General features: G+C 43.3%; 1 protein-coding gene across 1 annotated transcript in view; it reads right to left on the reverse strand.

Annotated features, from left to right (window-relative positions):
- Positions 1–18723, reverse strand: part of MCPH1 (microcephalin 1) — a 2707094-nt gene that overhangs the window by 2152177 nt on the left and 536194 nt on the right. The window contains exon 5 of the mRNA XM_044060459.1: positions 11692–11829. Coding sequence (XP_043916394.1) covers positions 11692–11829 — 138 coding nt within the window. The remainder of the gene's footprint in view (positions 1–11691; positions 11830–18723) is intronic.

Here is an 18723-nt window from a genome sequence, read left to right on the forward strand (position 1 = left end):
TCTCCATGGGAGCATCTAGGAGTTTTGACTTTACATGGTCTGGTAAGGATTGTTCTTTTAACCATGCATGCCTTCTAATCACTGTTCCAGTCATAGCTGATCTAAAGGAAGCCTCCAGTGCATCATAGCCGCATTTTAAGGAATGATTACTGACCTGCTGAGTGTTATGTACCAAATCCTGAAGGGACTTACGGTCTATAGGTTCAGGAGAGGACAGTTTTTATTTAGCTGGTCTAACAAAAATTCCTGATACTGGATCATGTGGAATTGACAGTTTAAGGCCCTAGCCGAAAGAGTAGCAGAAGTATAAACTTTTTTACCCCATCTCTAATGCTCTAGATTCTCTTTCAGAGGGAGGGGGTTTTGGCAGAGGCAGCTGCTACATCTTTGGGGCCCTGTGAAATGGTTTCAGGATCTGCAATAGGAGCCTTATACAAGTGAAAGTGTGTGTCCGGGACCCTGTAATATCTATCGGGCTTGGCAGGGGCCGGGGGAAGAGAGTCAGGGGCAGTACAAGCATCATTATATGCATCATCAACAACTGTTAGTACTGGAGGAATGGCTAAAGGCCTATGCTGTGGTAAATGTAAAAAGGTCCTTAGCCTTTTCCTTGAATCTGAAAAATCCTGGCCCTGCCATTGAAAATGCTCTCTCATAGCATGTAAGGTTTCCCCAAAAGAAAATTCCTCAGGAGGAGAGGCAGAAGGAATGGAGTCTTCTGCATCAGAATCCTCATAAGGGGAATATGGGCCTTTCTGGAGGTTCTGAGTTTTCTGAATCATCCGAGGAATAGTCTGTAGAAACTGGATCCGGGGGCACTGCTCTAGGCCTCTTCTCTGGAGGGGGTTGAGAGGCCCTGTCAGGGTGGAGTTGGGATCCCCTGATCAAGGAAATGAGATCCTCAGCCAGGCTGAGCATTTGGGAACTAGAGGTAGGCCTGTGTGAGGGGGTTTTAGCAGTCAAGGCCTTAGAAGATTTAGCTGCTTTAGCCCTAGCAAAGGCCTTGATAGACATAGATGCAGGGGGCCTAGCAGCTCCACGTGCAGGAGTAGATATGTCTAAAGGAATAGTATCTGATAAATCCTGGGTGCCTGCTATAGCAGGGGAAATTACAGTAGCAGATTCAGCCATGCTGTGTGAAGCCTCGGCTATAGGAGGCATGCTTTCGGCCGAAGGAAGAACCGTGGACTCTGTTTCAGCCGAAACCGAGACACTCGCGGTTGGCTTAACCGTGGTTTCGGCCGAAACCGCGGACCGCGAGTGTCGGTCCTTTTCCTTACGCTTTTTAGCTAATTGTGAAGTCGGAGTCTCCGACGACATTTTGTAAGCAAAAGCGGGACCAAAAAACTCCTCTGCAAACTCCGAATGACGTCTAAGTGTCCGTCGGTTGAAGGAAGCACAGGCTAGACAAGCTGATACGTCGTGGTCTGGGCCTAAGCAAGGAAGGCAGTAAGAGTGGAAATCCTTATGAGGTATTTGTTTCCCACAAGTTAAACAGTTATTTACTTTTTCTGACATCGGCTGAGGCAAGAAAGAGTCCCCAACGGGGTACTTAGCTTTTTAGAAGTCTTCGGTAGTAGTACTCTCTGGATCTGACCGACCGGCACTTGCGAACAGCTTCTGCTTCGGGCACCGCGCGTCAAGAAAGACTGAGGAAAATGGCGTCGGCTGATGCCTTTATACCCAATTCACAGCAGCTATGACGTCGGGTGAAGTGCAACATCAGCCGAGGCCAGACCCAGACTTTGGAATCCGACCGACCGAAGGGCTGCCTGAGGCAGGACAACCCATATGTTAGGACTGCAGATGCATCCTTGAAGGACATCTGTACTATGTTCATCGTGTTACCCTGCTGCAGTCATCACACTTGGGTTGAATCCCAAAGCTAAGGATGGGAGGTGGAGTTAAACAGGGTTAGAAGAAGCTAGTAGGCCCTGCAAAACTGCAGTGGCAAAACCAGCTCTTGTCTTAGAATATAGAGGTAAGTGATAGTGTTTGGTGAAGGTGTGCACTGAACTCCAAGTTGCAGCTTCCAGAATATCCTTGGTTGGCACTCCCCTGAGAAAGGCTGCTGATGTAGCTGTAGCCCTGGTGGAGTGGGACCTAAAGTTAGCAGGTACCAGTTTCCCATGATGCGTGTAGCAGAAACGTATGCAATGCCCTATCCATTTAGGGATGGTCTGTTTTGAGATGGCTTTTCCTTGTGATCCTGTAGCATAGGCTACAAAGAGCTGGTCAGATTTTCTGAAAGCCTTAGTTTTATCCAAGTAGTAACATAATTGCCTGTGAATGTCCAAAGAGTGCAGGAGTCTTTCTCCTTTGTTCGGAGGATTTGGGAAAAAGGTGGGCAAATGAATGGTTTAGTTTAGGGCCACACTGGATACCACCTTTGGCATAAAGGAAGGGTTAGTTCGTAGAGAGATTCTGTCTTGATGAAAAATGAGGAAAGGCTCCACTGCCATTAGTGCCTGTAGCTCAGAGACTCTTCTAGCTGAGGTTATTGCTAGTAGCAGGGCAGTGTTCCATGAAAGAAATTTTAAATCAGCTGAAAAAGCTGGTTCAAAGGGCGGCAGTGTAAGCTTTTCCAGAACAAAGTTGAGATCCCAAGTAGGTGTTGGTGCTCTCCTTGGCGTCTTATGTTCTTAGCCCCTCTGAGGTACTGTCTTAGGAGTGGATGTGAGAATAAAGGAGGATCCGTGTTGTAATGAGCTGAAATTGCTGAGGCGTGGATCTTAATAGATGAAAAGGAAAGTCCTTTGTGCGACATCTCAGTTTTATTGCAGAATCTGAGGAATGTTTCGATCAAGGGGATTTTGGCCTTTAGCCTGGTTCCAGGCGTAAAATCTTTTCCATTTGTCTGAATAAGGTTTTCCTGGTGCTGGGCCTCCTGGCCTCCAGAATGACAGCCATAACAGCTTTGGATAGAGGTGTTGGCTGGTTATTTAGGTAATGTCCTTGTGCAAATTTTTGAAGTTGGTAGTTTTGGGGGCTTGCAAACGGATCTATGTCTGGGCGTCCCCATTTTTGAGCTATCATTGCAGATACTTGTGGATCTAGTTTCCACTCGTGTGGATCCATGATGTTTCTGCTTAGGTCGTCTGCCAATGTGTTTTTCTTTCCTGGCAGGAATTGTGCTTGTAACTGAACCTGGTAAGATAGTACAGTGTTCCACAAGGTCATTGCTTGCCTGCATAGAGGGTAGGAATGTGTGCCCCCTTGCTTGTTTATGTACCACATTACTGTAGTATTGTCCGTCTTTATTATTAGTTGTCCTGGGTGTAAGAGGTCCTTGAAAGCTGCTAGGGCATTCTTTACTGCTAGCATTTCTTTTTGATTGATATGCAGATGCCTCTGATCTGTAGTCCATTTGCCCTGAATGCACTGTCCTGCAATGTGTGCTCCTCAGGCATAGTCCAATGCATCTGTTGTCATAATTTGCCTAGCTGTGGGTAAGGATAAAGGCTGACCCTTGTTGAGGTGACATGCCTGTGCCCACCATAAAAACTCCTGTTGAAGGCAGGGAATGAGTGGTATCATTGTTTCCAAGCTGTGGCTGTGCCGAGTCCATACGCTTTTAAGGTATCATTGTAATTTCCTCATATGCAGTTTTGCAAATGGTATTAGTAGTATGCAAGATGCCATGAATCCCAAGGCCTGCAGAATTTTTCTTGCAGGGAGTTGGGTCTTTGTTGCCATTGCTTTGAAATATTGAGTCAGCTGTTGTTGCTTGTCTGGCGTGAAATAAACCATCTGGGCTGTTGTATTCAAGCTGGCACCCAGGAATATTATGTTTTGTGAAGGCACTAGTCTTGATTTCTTTTCATTTACTGTGTACCCTAGGCAACTTAGAAGGTGTTTGACAAATGCCAGATGCTTTAAAAGAATGCCCTTGCTTTCTGCTTGAATAAGGCAGTCGTCCAGGTATGGGTATATTTGAATTCCCCTGTCTGCAGTATGCAATTACTGGTGTCAGGCATTTTGTGAAGACCCTGGGCGCAGTAGATAAGCCAAAGGGCAGTGCAGAGAATTGGTAATGAGTTGAACCTGCAATGAAACGGAGGTATCTTCTGCAATTTTGTCCGATAGGGACATGCAGGTATGCCTCCTTGACGTCCAATGTTACTAGCCAAGCATTCTTGCCCAGCATGGGAAGAAGCTGCTGTAGTGTTAGCATCTTGAATTTTGGTACTTGCAGATAGGTGTTCAGAATTGAAAGATCCCGAATGGGTCTCCATGCTTTGTCCTTTCTCGGGACTAGAAAGAGTCTTGAGTAAAATCCTTGTCCTTGCTCCTGTGTAGGTACCTGTTGAATGGCTCTCATATCCATGAGAGCTGTAATTTGTTTTTGTGCCTCTGCCCATTGATTTGGTGGCAGGTTTGGCATTTCTTTTACCCTTGGTAAGGTATGAAAGTGGAATCTGTATCCTTGAGAGACCATGTTTAGGACCCATTTGTCTTTTGTGATGATGTGCCAGTTGTCTGCAAAAAGTGCTAATTTTCCTCCCAAGGGAGCTGCCAGGAGAGATTTGCTTGGTAGTTTGAGGATTGAGTCATTGTGTTTGTCTTCTGCTAGCTTGGGGCCTGTCTTCTCCTCCTTTCTGGGTAGCAGTACCCCATTGGCGAGGTTTGTAAGGGCCTTGTGACTGACCTCTGCCCCTTTGGCGTCTGTATTTGACTCTCTGTGATCTGTCAGAAGCTGGAAAGGACCAGTTTTTCGTTGGCCAATTTCTGCTGAAACGAGGGGGTTGTACCTGCAAAAAATCCTTGACCGTCTGCATAGACTTTGCCTTATCTTCCATTTTCTTTAAAACCTCTTCTGCTTTGACACCAAATAATACATCCTGCTGTAAAGGTGCATCCAATAATTTTGCTTTAACATGATCAGGAAGGGTTTGTTCTTTTAACCAAGCATGTCTACGTATGACAGAGCCAGTAACCGCTGCTCTACAGGAAGCTTCCAATGAATCAAATCCACATTGTAAAGTATGTTTGCCCACCTGTTCAGCTGCATGCAACAGATCCTGCATTTCCTTGAATTCAGACTGTTCAGAATGTGTGCTCAATTTTTTGTTTTAATTGAGAGATTAGAAATTGCTGATATTTCAGCATGTGAAACTGACAATTTAATGCTCTCATAGCCAGAGTTGCTGAGGTGTATATTTTCTTTCCCCATCTATCTAGGGCTCTGGAATCCCTTTCAGAGGGCACAGGATTTTTAGCCATAGAAGCTTTAGCTCCCTTAGAGCCCTGGGAAATTGTTTCTGGGTCAGCCACAGGGCTTTTATAAAGGAATTTGTGTGAGTCAGTTACTCTGTAGTATCTGTCTGGTTTGGCTGGAGCAGGACGTAGAGAGAGTCTGGATTTAGACTAGACTCCAAGTAAACATAATCCACAATATCTAAAACTGGAGGGATAGCAAGAGGTCTGTGCTGGGGTAGTAAAAGGAACTCTCGGAGCCTTTTCTTAGAATTAGAGTAGTCCTGCCCTTCCCAGTGGAAGTGTTCCCTCATGGTATGTAAAGTTTCCCCAAAGGAGTAGTCTTCAGGGGGAGATGCTGAGGGAATACAGTCTTCAGCATAAGAGTCTTCATAAGGTGGAAAAGTGTAATCCTGTTCCTCAGAAGAAGCGGAGGAAATTGAAACCTGGTCAGAGGAAGTATAATCCTCCTCTTGTCTTGGTCTTATCAGGAGGGGGATGGGAACCCCTGATTAGGGTAATCAAATCTTCAGCCATCTTAACCATCTGTTTCTTAGGCATGGGGCCTTGAAATGTAGACTGATGTACAGTCTTCTTTGGTTTTAAAGGCGTTTTGAGCTTAGCATAAGATTTAATGGTGAGGGTAGTCGGTCTGAAGACACCTTCTGCAACCGAAGGTGTTTCCACTGCACCGGGGTCTACTTCTGCTCCGGTGTCGAAGGGCCTAATGAAGATGGCTGCGTTGGCCTAGTAGACTCCGCTTGAGAATCCGCAGCTGTCTGGGGTTCCAGTTCTGCGGTCGTCATGGGCTGCGTAGGCGCCTCACTGAAAACCGGAGAACCGGCAACAGGCCCAGCAGAGGCCTCAGACTCTGGCTTGTTCCTAGGCTGCCTGATATAATAAAATTTCCTACCAAAATAGTGTCGTTCGAAATCAAAATAGTGTTTGATAGTTCGTTTATTAAATCTAGCACAAAACCAACAACCTGTGACGTCGTGGTCTGGGCCTAGGCAAGAAATACAATAGGAATGGAAGTCCTTATGAGGTATTTGCTTCCCACAAGAAATGCAATTGTTAACTTTTTCTGACATCGGACTGAAGCAAGAAAAGGTTCCCCAGCGGGGTACTTAGCTTTATTGAAGACTTCGGACTACAATTCGAACCGAAAATCTCAGGTGTCGGCCGACCGGCACTTGCTAGCTGCTTCTGCTTCGGGCACTGCACGGCAAGAAAGACTGAAGAAAATGGCGTTGGATGCCTCTTGCATATCCCCAGCGCACTGACGTCAGGGAAGACGCGACAGTAACAGATGCCAGACCAAGACTTTGGAATTCAAGCCGACTGCGGGCCTGCCTGACGGTAGGATAACCCAAGTGTGATGACTGCAGCAGGGTAACACAATGAACATCCACATTGCAAAGTACGTTTTCCAACCTGTTCAGCTGAATGCAGTAAAACCTGTAAATCGTTATTTTCAACACAATCAGGAATCATCATTTTCTGTTTAAGCAATCCAATAATATGCTGCTGATACTTTAACATATGAAACTGGCAGTTTAAGGCCCTAATGGACAAAGTTGAAGAAGTGTATACCTTCTTACCCCATCTATCCAGCGCCGTGGAGTCTCAGAGGGGGTAGGATTTTTGGCAATAGTAGCTTTAACGCCCTTGGGTCCCTGTGAATTGGTCTCAGAATTCACAGTAGGATTTTTAAAAAGGAACTTGTGAGAGTCAGGAACCCTGTAATATCTATCAGGTTTTCTGGGAGCAGGAGGTAAAGAATTAGGGGCCAAGCTAGATTCCGAAAAAGCATCATCAACAATGTCTAATACAGGAGGTATGGCTAAAGGCCTGTGCTGAGGCAGGAGTAAGAAATCACTAAGCCTCTTTTTAGAATCAGAGAAATCCTGGCTTACCCAACGAAAATGCTCCCCGAGAGTATGCAAGGTTTCACCAAAAGAGAAATCCTCTGGGGGAAAGCAGAGGGTATAGAGTCCTCGGCATCAGAATCCTCATAGGTAGACAGGGGTAAATCCTGGTCAAGAGAGGAAACAGAAAATTCAGAATTCAGGTCAGAAGCATCATAAGCAAACTCAGTCCTAGGTCTCTTAGAGGGGGAAGGCTGGCTTACCCCGATTAAAGTAATAAGGTCTTCAGCCGTTCTTATCATTTGTTTTTTAGGCATAGAGGCTGACCATGCGGTCTGGGCGTCAGTTTTCTAGGCATGGTTCGAGTTGTAGGCCTTGAAGAAGAAGATGGCGTTGGTTTAATATGCAAGTCAGTAGGCCTGAATACACCCTCAGAAGCTGGTGCCTGCACAGCGCTTCGGACCCATTCAAGGTAGAGATATCCACAGGTTCCACAGTTGAAGCATCTCGTGGCATACCAGACTCTGAATGGGTGTCAGTAGAGGCCTGCGAATCTGAAGTAGTGGGTATCAGGGGCTGCGAAAGCGCCTCACTGAGTACCGGCGAACTGGCACCTGGCTTAGGAGAAGTGTCGTTGGCAGCTTGGACCTAGTCAGAATGTCAGTAGTCGGATGGCTAACCGAAGATATCAGGATAATTGAACAGAGCACCAAAATATTTAGAGGGGTAAATATACCAACGATGGATAGTTCGGGGTTTAAATAAGACACAAAACAGACAGCGAAGTACGTTGTGGTCAGGGCCTAGGCAAGGAATACAGTGCGAATGAAAATCTTTATGAGGTATTTTCTTTCTTGGACTTTCAGAAGACTACAGGAAGCCCCCTACCCCATGTCTGAGGCATTTGTGAATAGTTCTTGAGAAGGAACCAGAGCCTGAAAAGGTAGGCCTGGGTTGAAATAAACTTGCTGAATCCACCACTTGAATTCCCTCTTTAGACAAAGGAGGAGAAGCACACTGAAATCCAGAGGTTGGCAACGCTGAAAGCCAAACTGACTTGAGGTACCACTAGAGCTAGCTTCCAATGTGCAGTCTGGCAAGCGGGAGCTTTGGAATAGAAGAGGCAATGAATCCCAGGGCTCGAAGAAACTCTCCGGTTGAAACAACAGGAAGAGGAAGAAGACAATGAAAGAAAGCGGTCAAGGACAGAACTTTTGGGGATGGAAAAGATCCTAACACTGGTACTGTCTGAATCCTGCAACCCAGATAAACACAGTCCTGAGAGGAATTCAGGACACATTTTTGAAAGTTGATAGTGAACCCTAGACTTTGTAGGAAAAATATGGTGAATTCCATATCCTGGAACAAGCAACTGAGAGAAGGCATCTGAAGCAACAGATCTAGATAAGGAAAAATCTGGTTAACAACAAATTTAAGTACTGCAGTTACCTCTTCAAAGAATGCCACAGGAATGAAAAGGTAAGACCTCCCCACCACCACTCACTCCTGTTAAACCTATGCCAGAGAAAACGAGGCCTTCTGTGTCATTACTGGACAAATTTCATCATAACCCTCCAAGAGTTTAGACACAGTAGGAGTCAAGCCTGGGCCTAAAATGATTTGAAACTGACATGATCTACCCCTCCCAAACACACATACATATATTTGTGAAATACTAGTACTGCACACTTTCCCATAAGTCAGAGACATATCCACATGCAAACATTGTATTAAACACGACTGAAGAGTACAGTCCAACTTTGCTTAGTTCCATGCAGGAAACCAGTAGGTATGTTGCCTGGACTAGAGGAACTTGAGCTTTTAATTTTAGTTTTAATACCGGTTTTCATGTCTGTAGTAATAAAAGGAATGTCACCCATTGGCACTACAGTATTTCAATATACTTCTTTACTTATTTTTCTGCAAGCAAATTAATTTTACCTTGTGGCTAACTGACAATCTCACTGTTTATTGACAACTTTACATTTACAATGTATCCATTCATTTTTCTTTAAAGTTTATTAACAAATTAGCAACTGTGTTGGCATGTCATGCAGTACACCATTTTCCTAGAGAAGTCTCAGCTTGACTATATCCGAATAAGGTTAGGTCATATCTACATTGTCTTACTAGACATCTAGACAATCCCCCCACCAACCTCTAGCTTCAAACCTGGTATGCACATCTACAGATGAAAGGGTACTGTTACTCAGGAACATGCATGCCAACAGTGGCAGACAGACACTGATGGGTCAGTGTTGGACCCAGCAGTGGCATCAAGCCATGTTCCCTAAGGTATGATATCACCAAACATCTGCCTGAAGTTCACTGTTACACCCTGAGATTATATATCAAACTCAACAAATAGAGCATTAGAAACCAAATGCATCCAAAGCTTGTCAAAAGTCTTCTCTGCCACAAATTTAATTAAAATCTTTCACTGATGTGTTTGCTGGTATAGAGTATGTGTCCAGGTGTGCAGGTGTGTGTGTTTATTTTTTCTACCCCTTACCATTTTTATATTCTTTACTTTAACCTTTCTTAATCGGCTTATCATCTCCTGCAGTCTAAGGTACCAAGGATGCAGACAGAGCTACTAGATTCATTTTTGTATCATTTTAGCACCTCTGCCTCAGAAGACTCTCCAGAAATTATCACAGTCTCCTCGTCCTTCCTGTTTCCCCATTAGGAAGTAAACCTCCAAGGATTACTTTAGTAAGTTTAGGTATCACATTAAAGTTTAATAAAGTAAAGTGGGCGGCACAATGGTGCAACGGTTAACGTTCTCACCTCACAGCAACAGGGTTTCTGGTTCAACCCGGCTGGGGTGCCTTCTGTGTGGAGTTTGCATGTTCTCCCTGCATTCGTGTGGGTTTCCTCCGGGTACTCCGGTTTCCTCCCACAATCCAAAGACATGCATCTGGAGCATTTCTTCTTCAGCTTACGCTGAAAATAGGTTGTTGTCCTAGTCAGACTTTCCCGGTCAACAAGTGTTAAAAATAAAAAATAAAAAATATTCACTTTTTGTGCCACAAATGGTCACCACAACAGAAGATACACTTCTTAAAAAACTCTTTCAGGGCTACCTGCTCACTATATACATACCTACTTTCTCAAAGATAAAGACAGCACAATAAATATGTCAAGTTATTATTTATTAAATGTCTGAGAATTCTAACAGTTTTTCCGTTAAATATTCTAGAGAAACAAAATAAAAGCAAACTAGCTACTTAACAGTCAGACATAATAAAGACCAAGCAAAGATTATGAAAAAAAAGTTTGCATCAGCTGTTTTTCTGCACAGTATGAAGCTCCATGCATCAGTAACAACAGTTGTGCCCTAGCAGACACCCGTTCATTATATTACTGCCTACAACCAATCACAACTTGAAGATACAGGAAATCTACCCCAGTATGCACAAAGGATCAGAACCTCTCTTCCCAAAAATGGGATTTGTGCAACTATTTGGATTTCAAACAACATGCTGCAGAAATAGGGCATCATCAAGCTTAGGACTGACATAATAATGGCAGGCATACACAAAGGTCCTGCAACTAGAAAATCACCTTTCATGTATACCATACAGAGTCAAGTCCAAATGCTATATTAATGGAAGATTACTCAAAAAATAAAAAACAATGGGGTTTTTACTAACCAGGTGCAATAAAAAAAGTCATTATTAAGAACCTAACAACAAATGTCAGTAAACTACTAGAAATATATTGCAAATATATCATGGCCAAGGCTGATGGAGCCCTACTAGAGAGGGCTGCAATGAAAGGTCTGAGGTTGGACAAAGGGAAGCTGGTATGACTACAATGTGTCTGGTAATTCAAAGCAGTGGAAGAAGTGGGTTCTCAGCAGTTATAAAAGTCAAATAACATTTTTCTAGGTGCTTTTTGCCCCCTTGCTTGCTAGGCACCTAACCACTTCAGTAAGTATCAGGTCCCTATTCATCCTCCAAACTAGGTAAGTGCCCACTGCAGCATAGGGGTAAGCTGTTAAAAAGGCATTAAACTGAAGAATATGGCCAGCTGGAACTACTAACCTCCCACCCCAGATCAGCAAGTCAAAAGGTCTCTCACTCGCCAGACTCTTTCAGTGCCTGAGCTCGTTACTCCAAGTCTAGCAGACAGGGTCACACTAGGGGGTTTCTCTCTCTACTCAGTTAAATAAAATACTTAGTGACTGTACACTGGCACTTAAGCTTTTTTGTAAGATATGAAAGAAATTATATAGTTCCCTTTCTAACTTTGTCAAAAATGAAGGGCTTTTGTTAGCACGAAAGCTCAAGTAATTTCAAAATTAATGTTGGATAAATAAAAGGCAACATCACTTCTGTGTTTCAAGACTTTTGTGCATTTTTTCTATAATTTCTGTATCCTACATATGGTACTCATTATTACAACCCTCTGCAAAAATGATAAATGGATCTTTTCCCTCCACATAGCAGCATCTAAAAAGGGGTGTTCTGTAACAATATTCAATTAAAAATGCACTAAAAGCCACCATTTTAAATATAAAACACCAGATAAAATTACAGTTGACTGTCAGAAGTACCACTACTCTCTTTTTCCAACAGTAAGATCTCCAGTAAAGACTATGAGTTAAACTACCATCACATACCAGTTGGAGAAAGATTTTCTCTCTTGTCTTTCATTTCTCTGATTCTTTTCTCCATTGCAGAACACCGACCAGTAATAGCACTGGGACTATACTGTACTAATCCATCTTCACTGAATGATAATGCTGGAAGCTCTGAACCTATTGAAAATAAATATGTACATCTTAATCATCAAAAAAAGAGTAAGCAAAGTTTTATGAATGGTTTTCTTCTCTCAAGCTACAACAAACTGCGGGCCAAAGTTAGATTTCCTAAAATAAAGCCAGTTACCCTTCCTAAATAATAAGAAAAAAGTCACGATAAATTCAACCCATTTCGTCATTAGACTAAGGTTACAGCAACTGCACATTTTTTTTTTTATTTTAAACACTTCCAAATAAAACTTTAAAAAATCTATAACCATATTCACTACCTTACATATTGTCTGTCTGCTTTGCTAAATAAATTACAGTAGATATGAAAAGTGTACACAATCCTGTTAAAATACCAGGTTTTTGTGATATAAAAAAAATGAGACCACAATAAATCATTTCAAAACTTTTCCCACCTTTAATGTGACCTATAACTTGTGAAATTCAATTGGAAAACGAACAAATCTGTTAGGGGAAAAAATATAAAGAATAAAAAACATACAATGAGCTGGTTGAATAAGTGTGCACACCCTAAAACTAATACTTTGTTGAAGCACTTTTGATTTAATTACAGCATTTAGTCTTCTTGGGTACACACCTGCCATCAATTAGAGAGACTCTGATTAACCCCAAATACAGTTCAGCTGTCCTAGTAAAATTTTCCTGACATTTACTCAGTTGCCTGCTACAGCAAAAGCCATGGTTCGCAGAGAGCTTACAAAGCAAAGGGATCTCATTGTTGAAATGTATCAATTAGGAGAAGGGTACAAAAAAATTACAGCATTGGATATTCCATGGAACACAGTGAAGACAGTCATCAAAAAGTGGAGAGAATATGAGACAACAGTGACGTTGCAAATAACTGGACGCCCCCCCCCCCAACCCAAAAAAAAAAAAAAAAACTGAGGAAAAGACAAGATGAAAACTGGTCAGGGAGGCTGCCAAGAGACCTACAGCAACAATGACGGAGCTGCAGGAATTTATGGCAAGTACTGGTTGTGTGTACTACATGCGACAATCTCCCATATTCTCCATATTTCTGGGGTAGGGTTGCAAGACAGAAGCCTTTTCTCACAGAAAAACATCCAGGCCTGGATAAAATTTGCAAAACAATACATCAAGTTTCCCAAAAGCATGTGGGAAAATGTGTTATGGTCTGAAGAGAACAAGGTTGAACTTTTTGGCAACTATTCCAAAAGGTACATTTGGCGGAAAAACACTTTGCATCACCAAAAGATTATCATCCCCACGGTGAAGCATGGTGGTGGCAGTATCATGATTTCAGGTTGCTTTTCTTCAGCTGGAACTGGAGCTTTAGTCAAGGTGGAGGGAATTATGAAGAGTTCCAAATACGAGTCACTTTTGGTCCAAAACCTTCAGGCATCTGCTAGAAAGCTGAAGATGAAGAGGAATTTCACCTTTCAACACAATGCCCTCAAGCAGACATCCAAATAAACAAAAGAATGGCTTCACCAGAAGAAAATTTAAGTTTTGGAATGGACCAGCCAGAGCCCTGACCCAAATCCAATAGAAAATCTGTGGGGTGACCTGAAGAGGGCTGTGCACAAGAGATGCCCTCGCAATCTGACAGATTTGGAGTGCTTTTGCAAGGAAGAGTGGGCAAATATTGCCAAGTCAAGATGTGCCATGCTAATAGACTCCTACCCAAGAAGACTAAATGCTGTAATTAAATCAAAGTATTAGTTTAAGGGTAAGCACACTTATGCAGCCAGCTTATTGTACTTCTTTATTTTTTTATATTTTTCCCCCTAACAGATTTGTTTGTTTTTCAATTGAATTGCACAGGTTATAGGTCACATTAAAGGTGGGAAAAGTTTTGAAATGATTTATTGTGGTCTCATTTTTTTATATCACAAAAACCTGGCATTTTAACAAGCCCTTATTTATGGCCCTGCATTTAGCTCCAATTTTCAAATGTATCTTTTAAACCTATACTTTAACCTGTCTATGAGCATCACTGTATAACCCCAGAAAAATCCAAATAGCTGCCAATAAAAAAAGAAGTTATGTATTCACCATAACGTTCCAAGTTTGTTGTCCATCTCGTCTTCATTCTTCACTGGTTTCTGTTCAGAAAGTACAGTTGTGTACACTTACCATAAATGTAGATGTTCGAGTGTATTCACTGTTGCAGTTATTACATTTGGGTTATCTGCTTGCAGATAGCCCTAAGTCGGCCTGATTAACAAAGTCTTGGGTCTTGTGACGGTTGCTGTCCCTTCTTCCATGACATCAAGGTTAAAAAACATGCAGCTGACGCCATTACATCAGTTTTTCTTGCCCCAGATGTCAGGTGCCCCCCAATAGGAAGCAATTAAATATAAAAGCCCAAAGATATACCTCTAACAAAAAAGCAAATACACCAAAAAGGCTTTTAAGCATAGCAAAGGAAAGTAGAGGTATAGCCAAAAGAAGTTAGGGGGCTGGAGGGAGGGTAACCAGGACTGCAACAGTAAATACTCTAACATCTACATTTATGGTAAGTGTACACAACTGTACTATCTTCTTCGTGTTTCACTGTTGCAGTCATTACATTTGGGTAGATTCCCAAAGATATGGTTGGGAGGAGGAATTTAGATAGTATTAGGGCCAGCTATAAGGCCCTGCAAGACTGCAGTGGCAAAGTTAGCTCTGGATTTAGAGAAAATTGGCAAATGATAATGCTTGGTGAAAGTATGTACAGAACTCCAGGTAGCAGCTTCTAGGATGTCCCTGGTAGGGACGCCTCTGAGAAAGGCTGTAGAGGTAGATGCAGCCCTGGTGGAGTGAGGTCTGATCCCCTGGGGGAATAGGTTTTCCATGGTGCTTACAGCAGAAATTAAAGTAATGGCTTATCCAGTTAGAAATGGTTTGCTTTGAAATAGCCTTCCCCTCTGTCCCTGCTGCAAATGCCACAAGCAGTTGTTCAGATTTCCTTTGAGGTTTAGTCCTGTCCAAGTAGAATCTAAGTTGTCTGTGCACATCTAAGGAATGCAGTATCTGTTTCCCTTTATTCTGTGGATTGGGAAAGAAGGTTGGCAAATGATTGGACTGATTAAGAGCCACACTGGATACCACCTTGGCCATGAAGGATGGATTGGTTCTGAGGGACACCCTGTCTGCATGAAAAATGATGAAAGGCTCCACTGCCATAAGGGCCTATAATTCGGATACCCTTCTAGCTGAAGTGATTGCTAAAAGGAAAGCTGTTTTCCAAGAAAGAAATTTTAAGTCTGCAGTAGCAGCTGGCTCGAAAGGAGGTAGAGTGAGTTTCTCCAAGACAAAGTTAAGGTCCCAGGCTAGGGTTGGAGCTCTCCTGGGTGGTCTCAAATGTTTGGCCCCTCTGAGGAACTGCTTGAGCAGTGGATGACAGAAGCGGGGAGGTTTTGTGTTATAATGAGCTGAAATGGCTGAGGCGTGGATTTTAATGGAAGAAAAAAAGACAGGCCTTTGTGAAGCATCTCAGTTAAGTACTGTAAAATTTAAGTAAATTGGGCGCTGCTGTGCTCATCCCTTGAGATTGGTTCCAGGCGCATAATCTTTTCCATTTTTTAGCATAAGATTTTCTAGTACTAGGCGTCCCTGCCTCTAAAATGATATCCATCACAGGTTTGCTGAGGGATGGTAAAGGAGAGATTAAGTAATTAGCCAGGCTTCAAGGTTCAGCGTTAGAAGCTGAGGGTGCAGAATCTGGTTCTCCTGCTGAGACAGCAGGGAAGGAGTCTGAGGCAGATGCCATGGAGATAACCGTGACACACTGCGCAGGAGGGGGTACCAGTGTTGGTGCGGCCAGTCTGGAGCAATCAAAATCATCCTTGGTTTGTCCTGTTTGATTTTTAGTAGTACGTTGGAGAGCAGAGGCACAGGGGGGGGAAGGCATAGACTGATAGGTTTTTCCAGCTGAAGGACAGAGCATCCACTTTCCAGGCTTGTTTGTGGGGAGTCCTTGTGCAAAATGTGTCCAACTGGTAGTTCTGGGGAGAGGCAAACAGGTCTATATCTGGGCTCCCCCATTTGCTTGTCAACATGTTGAAAACTCTTGGTTCGGGTTTCCACTCATGTGGGTCCATGAGGTTTCTGTTTAGTCAGTCAGTGTATTTAATTTCCCTGGCAGGAATTGAGCTTGTAGGTGCACTTGGTAGCTCAAGGCTGTGTTCCACAATGCCATGGCTAGTCTGCAGAGGGGGTAAAAATGTGTACCCCCTGCTTGTTTATTTACCACATAACAGTGGTGTTGTCCTTCTTTACCATTAGTTGTCCTGGAAGAATGTGGTCCTTGAAGGCTGTCAGAGCATTCTGTACAGCTAACATTTCTTTTTGATTGATATGCAGGTGCATTTGACTTGGGTTCTTGGGCCCTGAATGTACTTCCCTGCCAGGTGAACCCACCATGTATAGTCTGATGCGTCTGTTGTTAGGGTTTGGGCGGCAGGGGGTGGTGCGAAAGGTAGTCCCTTGTTTTGGTGGTAGGCCTCTGCCCACCAAAGGAACTCTAGGCGTAGGCATGGTATGATAGGAATCATTGTTTCCAGGTCTTGAGAATGTTGACACTATAGGCTTTTTAGATACCACTGTAGTTTCCTCATATGCAATCTTGCATTTGGAATTAGAAGAATGCAGGAGGCCAAGAACCCCAAGGATTGCAGTATTTGTCTTGCAGATAGCAGGGTTTTTGTGGCCACATGTTTGAAGTAGGTTGTCAAATTAATTTGTTTCTCTGGCGTGAGGCAAGCCATCTGGGAAGTTGTATTCAAGCTTGCTCCCAGGAATATAATATGTTGACAGGGTACCAGATGTGATTTCTTTTCGTTTATGGTGTACCCCAGACAAGTTAGAACCCTTTGTACAAAAGCCAGATGATTCAAAAGTATGTCCTGACTTTCTGCCTGAATTAGACAATAGTCCAGGTATTGGTATATTTGAATATTTCTTTGCCTGCAAAATGCAATAACTGGAGCTAGGCACTTTGTGAATTCCCTGGGCACAGAAGATAAGCCAAAGGGCAATGCAGAGAACTGATAGTGCGTGTAGCCTACTTTGAAGCGTAAGTATCTTCTGCAAGATTCCCTGATTGGGATGTGCAGATATGCTTCTTTTAAATCTAGTGTTGCCAGCTAGGCATCTTTGCCTAGCATAGGAAGTAATTGGTGAAGAGTCAGCATCCTGAATTTTGGAATCTCCAAAAAGGTGTTTAGAGTAGACAGGTCCAGGATAGGACGCCATGAATTGTCTTTTCTGGGTACCAGGAAAAGTCTCGAGTAGAAACCTCGTCCCTTTTCCTCTTCTGGTACCAGCTGAATAGCGCCCATGCTTGAGAGAGAAAGTACTTGTTTTTGGGCCTCTGCGGTCCGGCCACCCGCTTGGTGTTGGCAACGTGTGGAAGTGAAATCTGTATCCTTGGGACACTATATTTAAATCCCATTTGTCCTAGGTAATGAGTACCCAATTCTTTGCATGAAGAGCAATCTTTCTCCCCAAAGGGGCAGTCAGTTGATAAGTGCTTGGAAATTTTAAAAGGAAGTCATTGAGACAGTTTACCATATGGGGGAGTCTTATTCTTCCCAGATTTGGAAGTGGAAGCCCCCCACTGCTTAGTTCTGTGTGTCCCCTGGGACTGAAACCTGGGGTTTTTGCTGTGTCTGGGTTTGGCTTGAGAAGACTTGGAAGGGGCTGTAAAGGACCAATTCTTAGAGAGCCAGTGCCTACAAAATCTAGGAGGCTAAAAGTACAGTTTTGTACCTACCATAAATGTAGATGTCCGATAGGTATGCATCTGCAGTCATAACATATGGGTTGTCCTGCCTCAGGCAGCCCTTCGGTCGGCCGGATTCCAAAGTCTGGGTCCGGCGTCGGCTGATGTCACACTTTCCCCGACGTCAGAGCGCCTGGGGTATAAAAGCATCAGCCGACGCCATCTTCCTCAGTTTTTCTTGCCCCAGATGCCAGGTGCCCTCTAAGGAAGGCTAAATTTGGAGAGATGCATTTAAAAATCCAAACATGCACAGTAATATAAAAACAAATACACCATAATAGATCACCCCAGCTAGCTATAAGAGGGGAAAGTACCCAAGAAATACCACAGAGGGGAAGGAGGGAGGGTAAACCTGACTGCAGATGCATACCTATCGGATATCTACATTTATGGTAGGTACAAAACTGTACTATGTCCTTCAAGGATGCATCTGCAGTCATAACATATGGGTAGAATACCACAGCCAATCTGGGGGTGGAGGAACTATGTAAAGGATGGTGTTGCTAGAATGCCCTGCAGGACTGCCGTAGCAAAGCCTGCTCTCGATTTGGAATATAAAGGTAAATTGTAATGCTTGGCAAATGTATGCACGGAGCTCCATGTAACAGCTTCTAAAATGTCCTTGGTAGCCACCCCTCTTAAGAAGGCTGTGGAGGTGGCTGTGGCTCTCGTGGAATGAGGTCTAATGTTAGCTGGCACAGTTTTTCCATGAAAGGAGTAACAAAAACGAATGCAATTCCCTATCCATTTTGAAATTGTCTGTTTGCAAATTGCTTTTCCTTGTGTACCAGCAGCATATGCTACCAACAGCTGGTCAGTTTTTCTGTAACCTTTAGTTCTGTCCAAGTAGTAGCGCAACTGTCTGTGTATATCCAGGGTGTGCAGAAGTTTCTCCCCTTTGTTTTGTGGATTTGGAAAGAAGGTAGGCAAGTGAATAGCTTGGTTTAATGAAACCCTGGATACCACCTTTGGCATAAATGTAGGATTGGTTCTCAATGATACTCTGTCCTGAATAAAAATAAGAAATGGCTGTACTGCCATAAGGGCCTGTAACTCAGATACTCTTCTTGCTGAGGTTATAGCCAGAAGGAAAGCAGTCTTCCAAGACAGGAACTGTAGTTCTGCAGATGCTGCTGGTTCAAAGGGAGGCA

Source organism: Protopterus annectens, chromosome 2.part0 (genome assembly GCF_019279795.1).
Source record: "Protopterus annectens isolate FY-2018-M chromosome 2.part0, PAN1.0, whole genome shotgun sequence".
Lineage (NCBI taxonomy): Eukaryota > Metazoa > Chordata > Ceratodontiformes > Protopteridae > Protopterus > Protopterus annectens.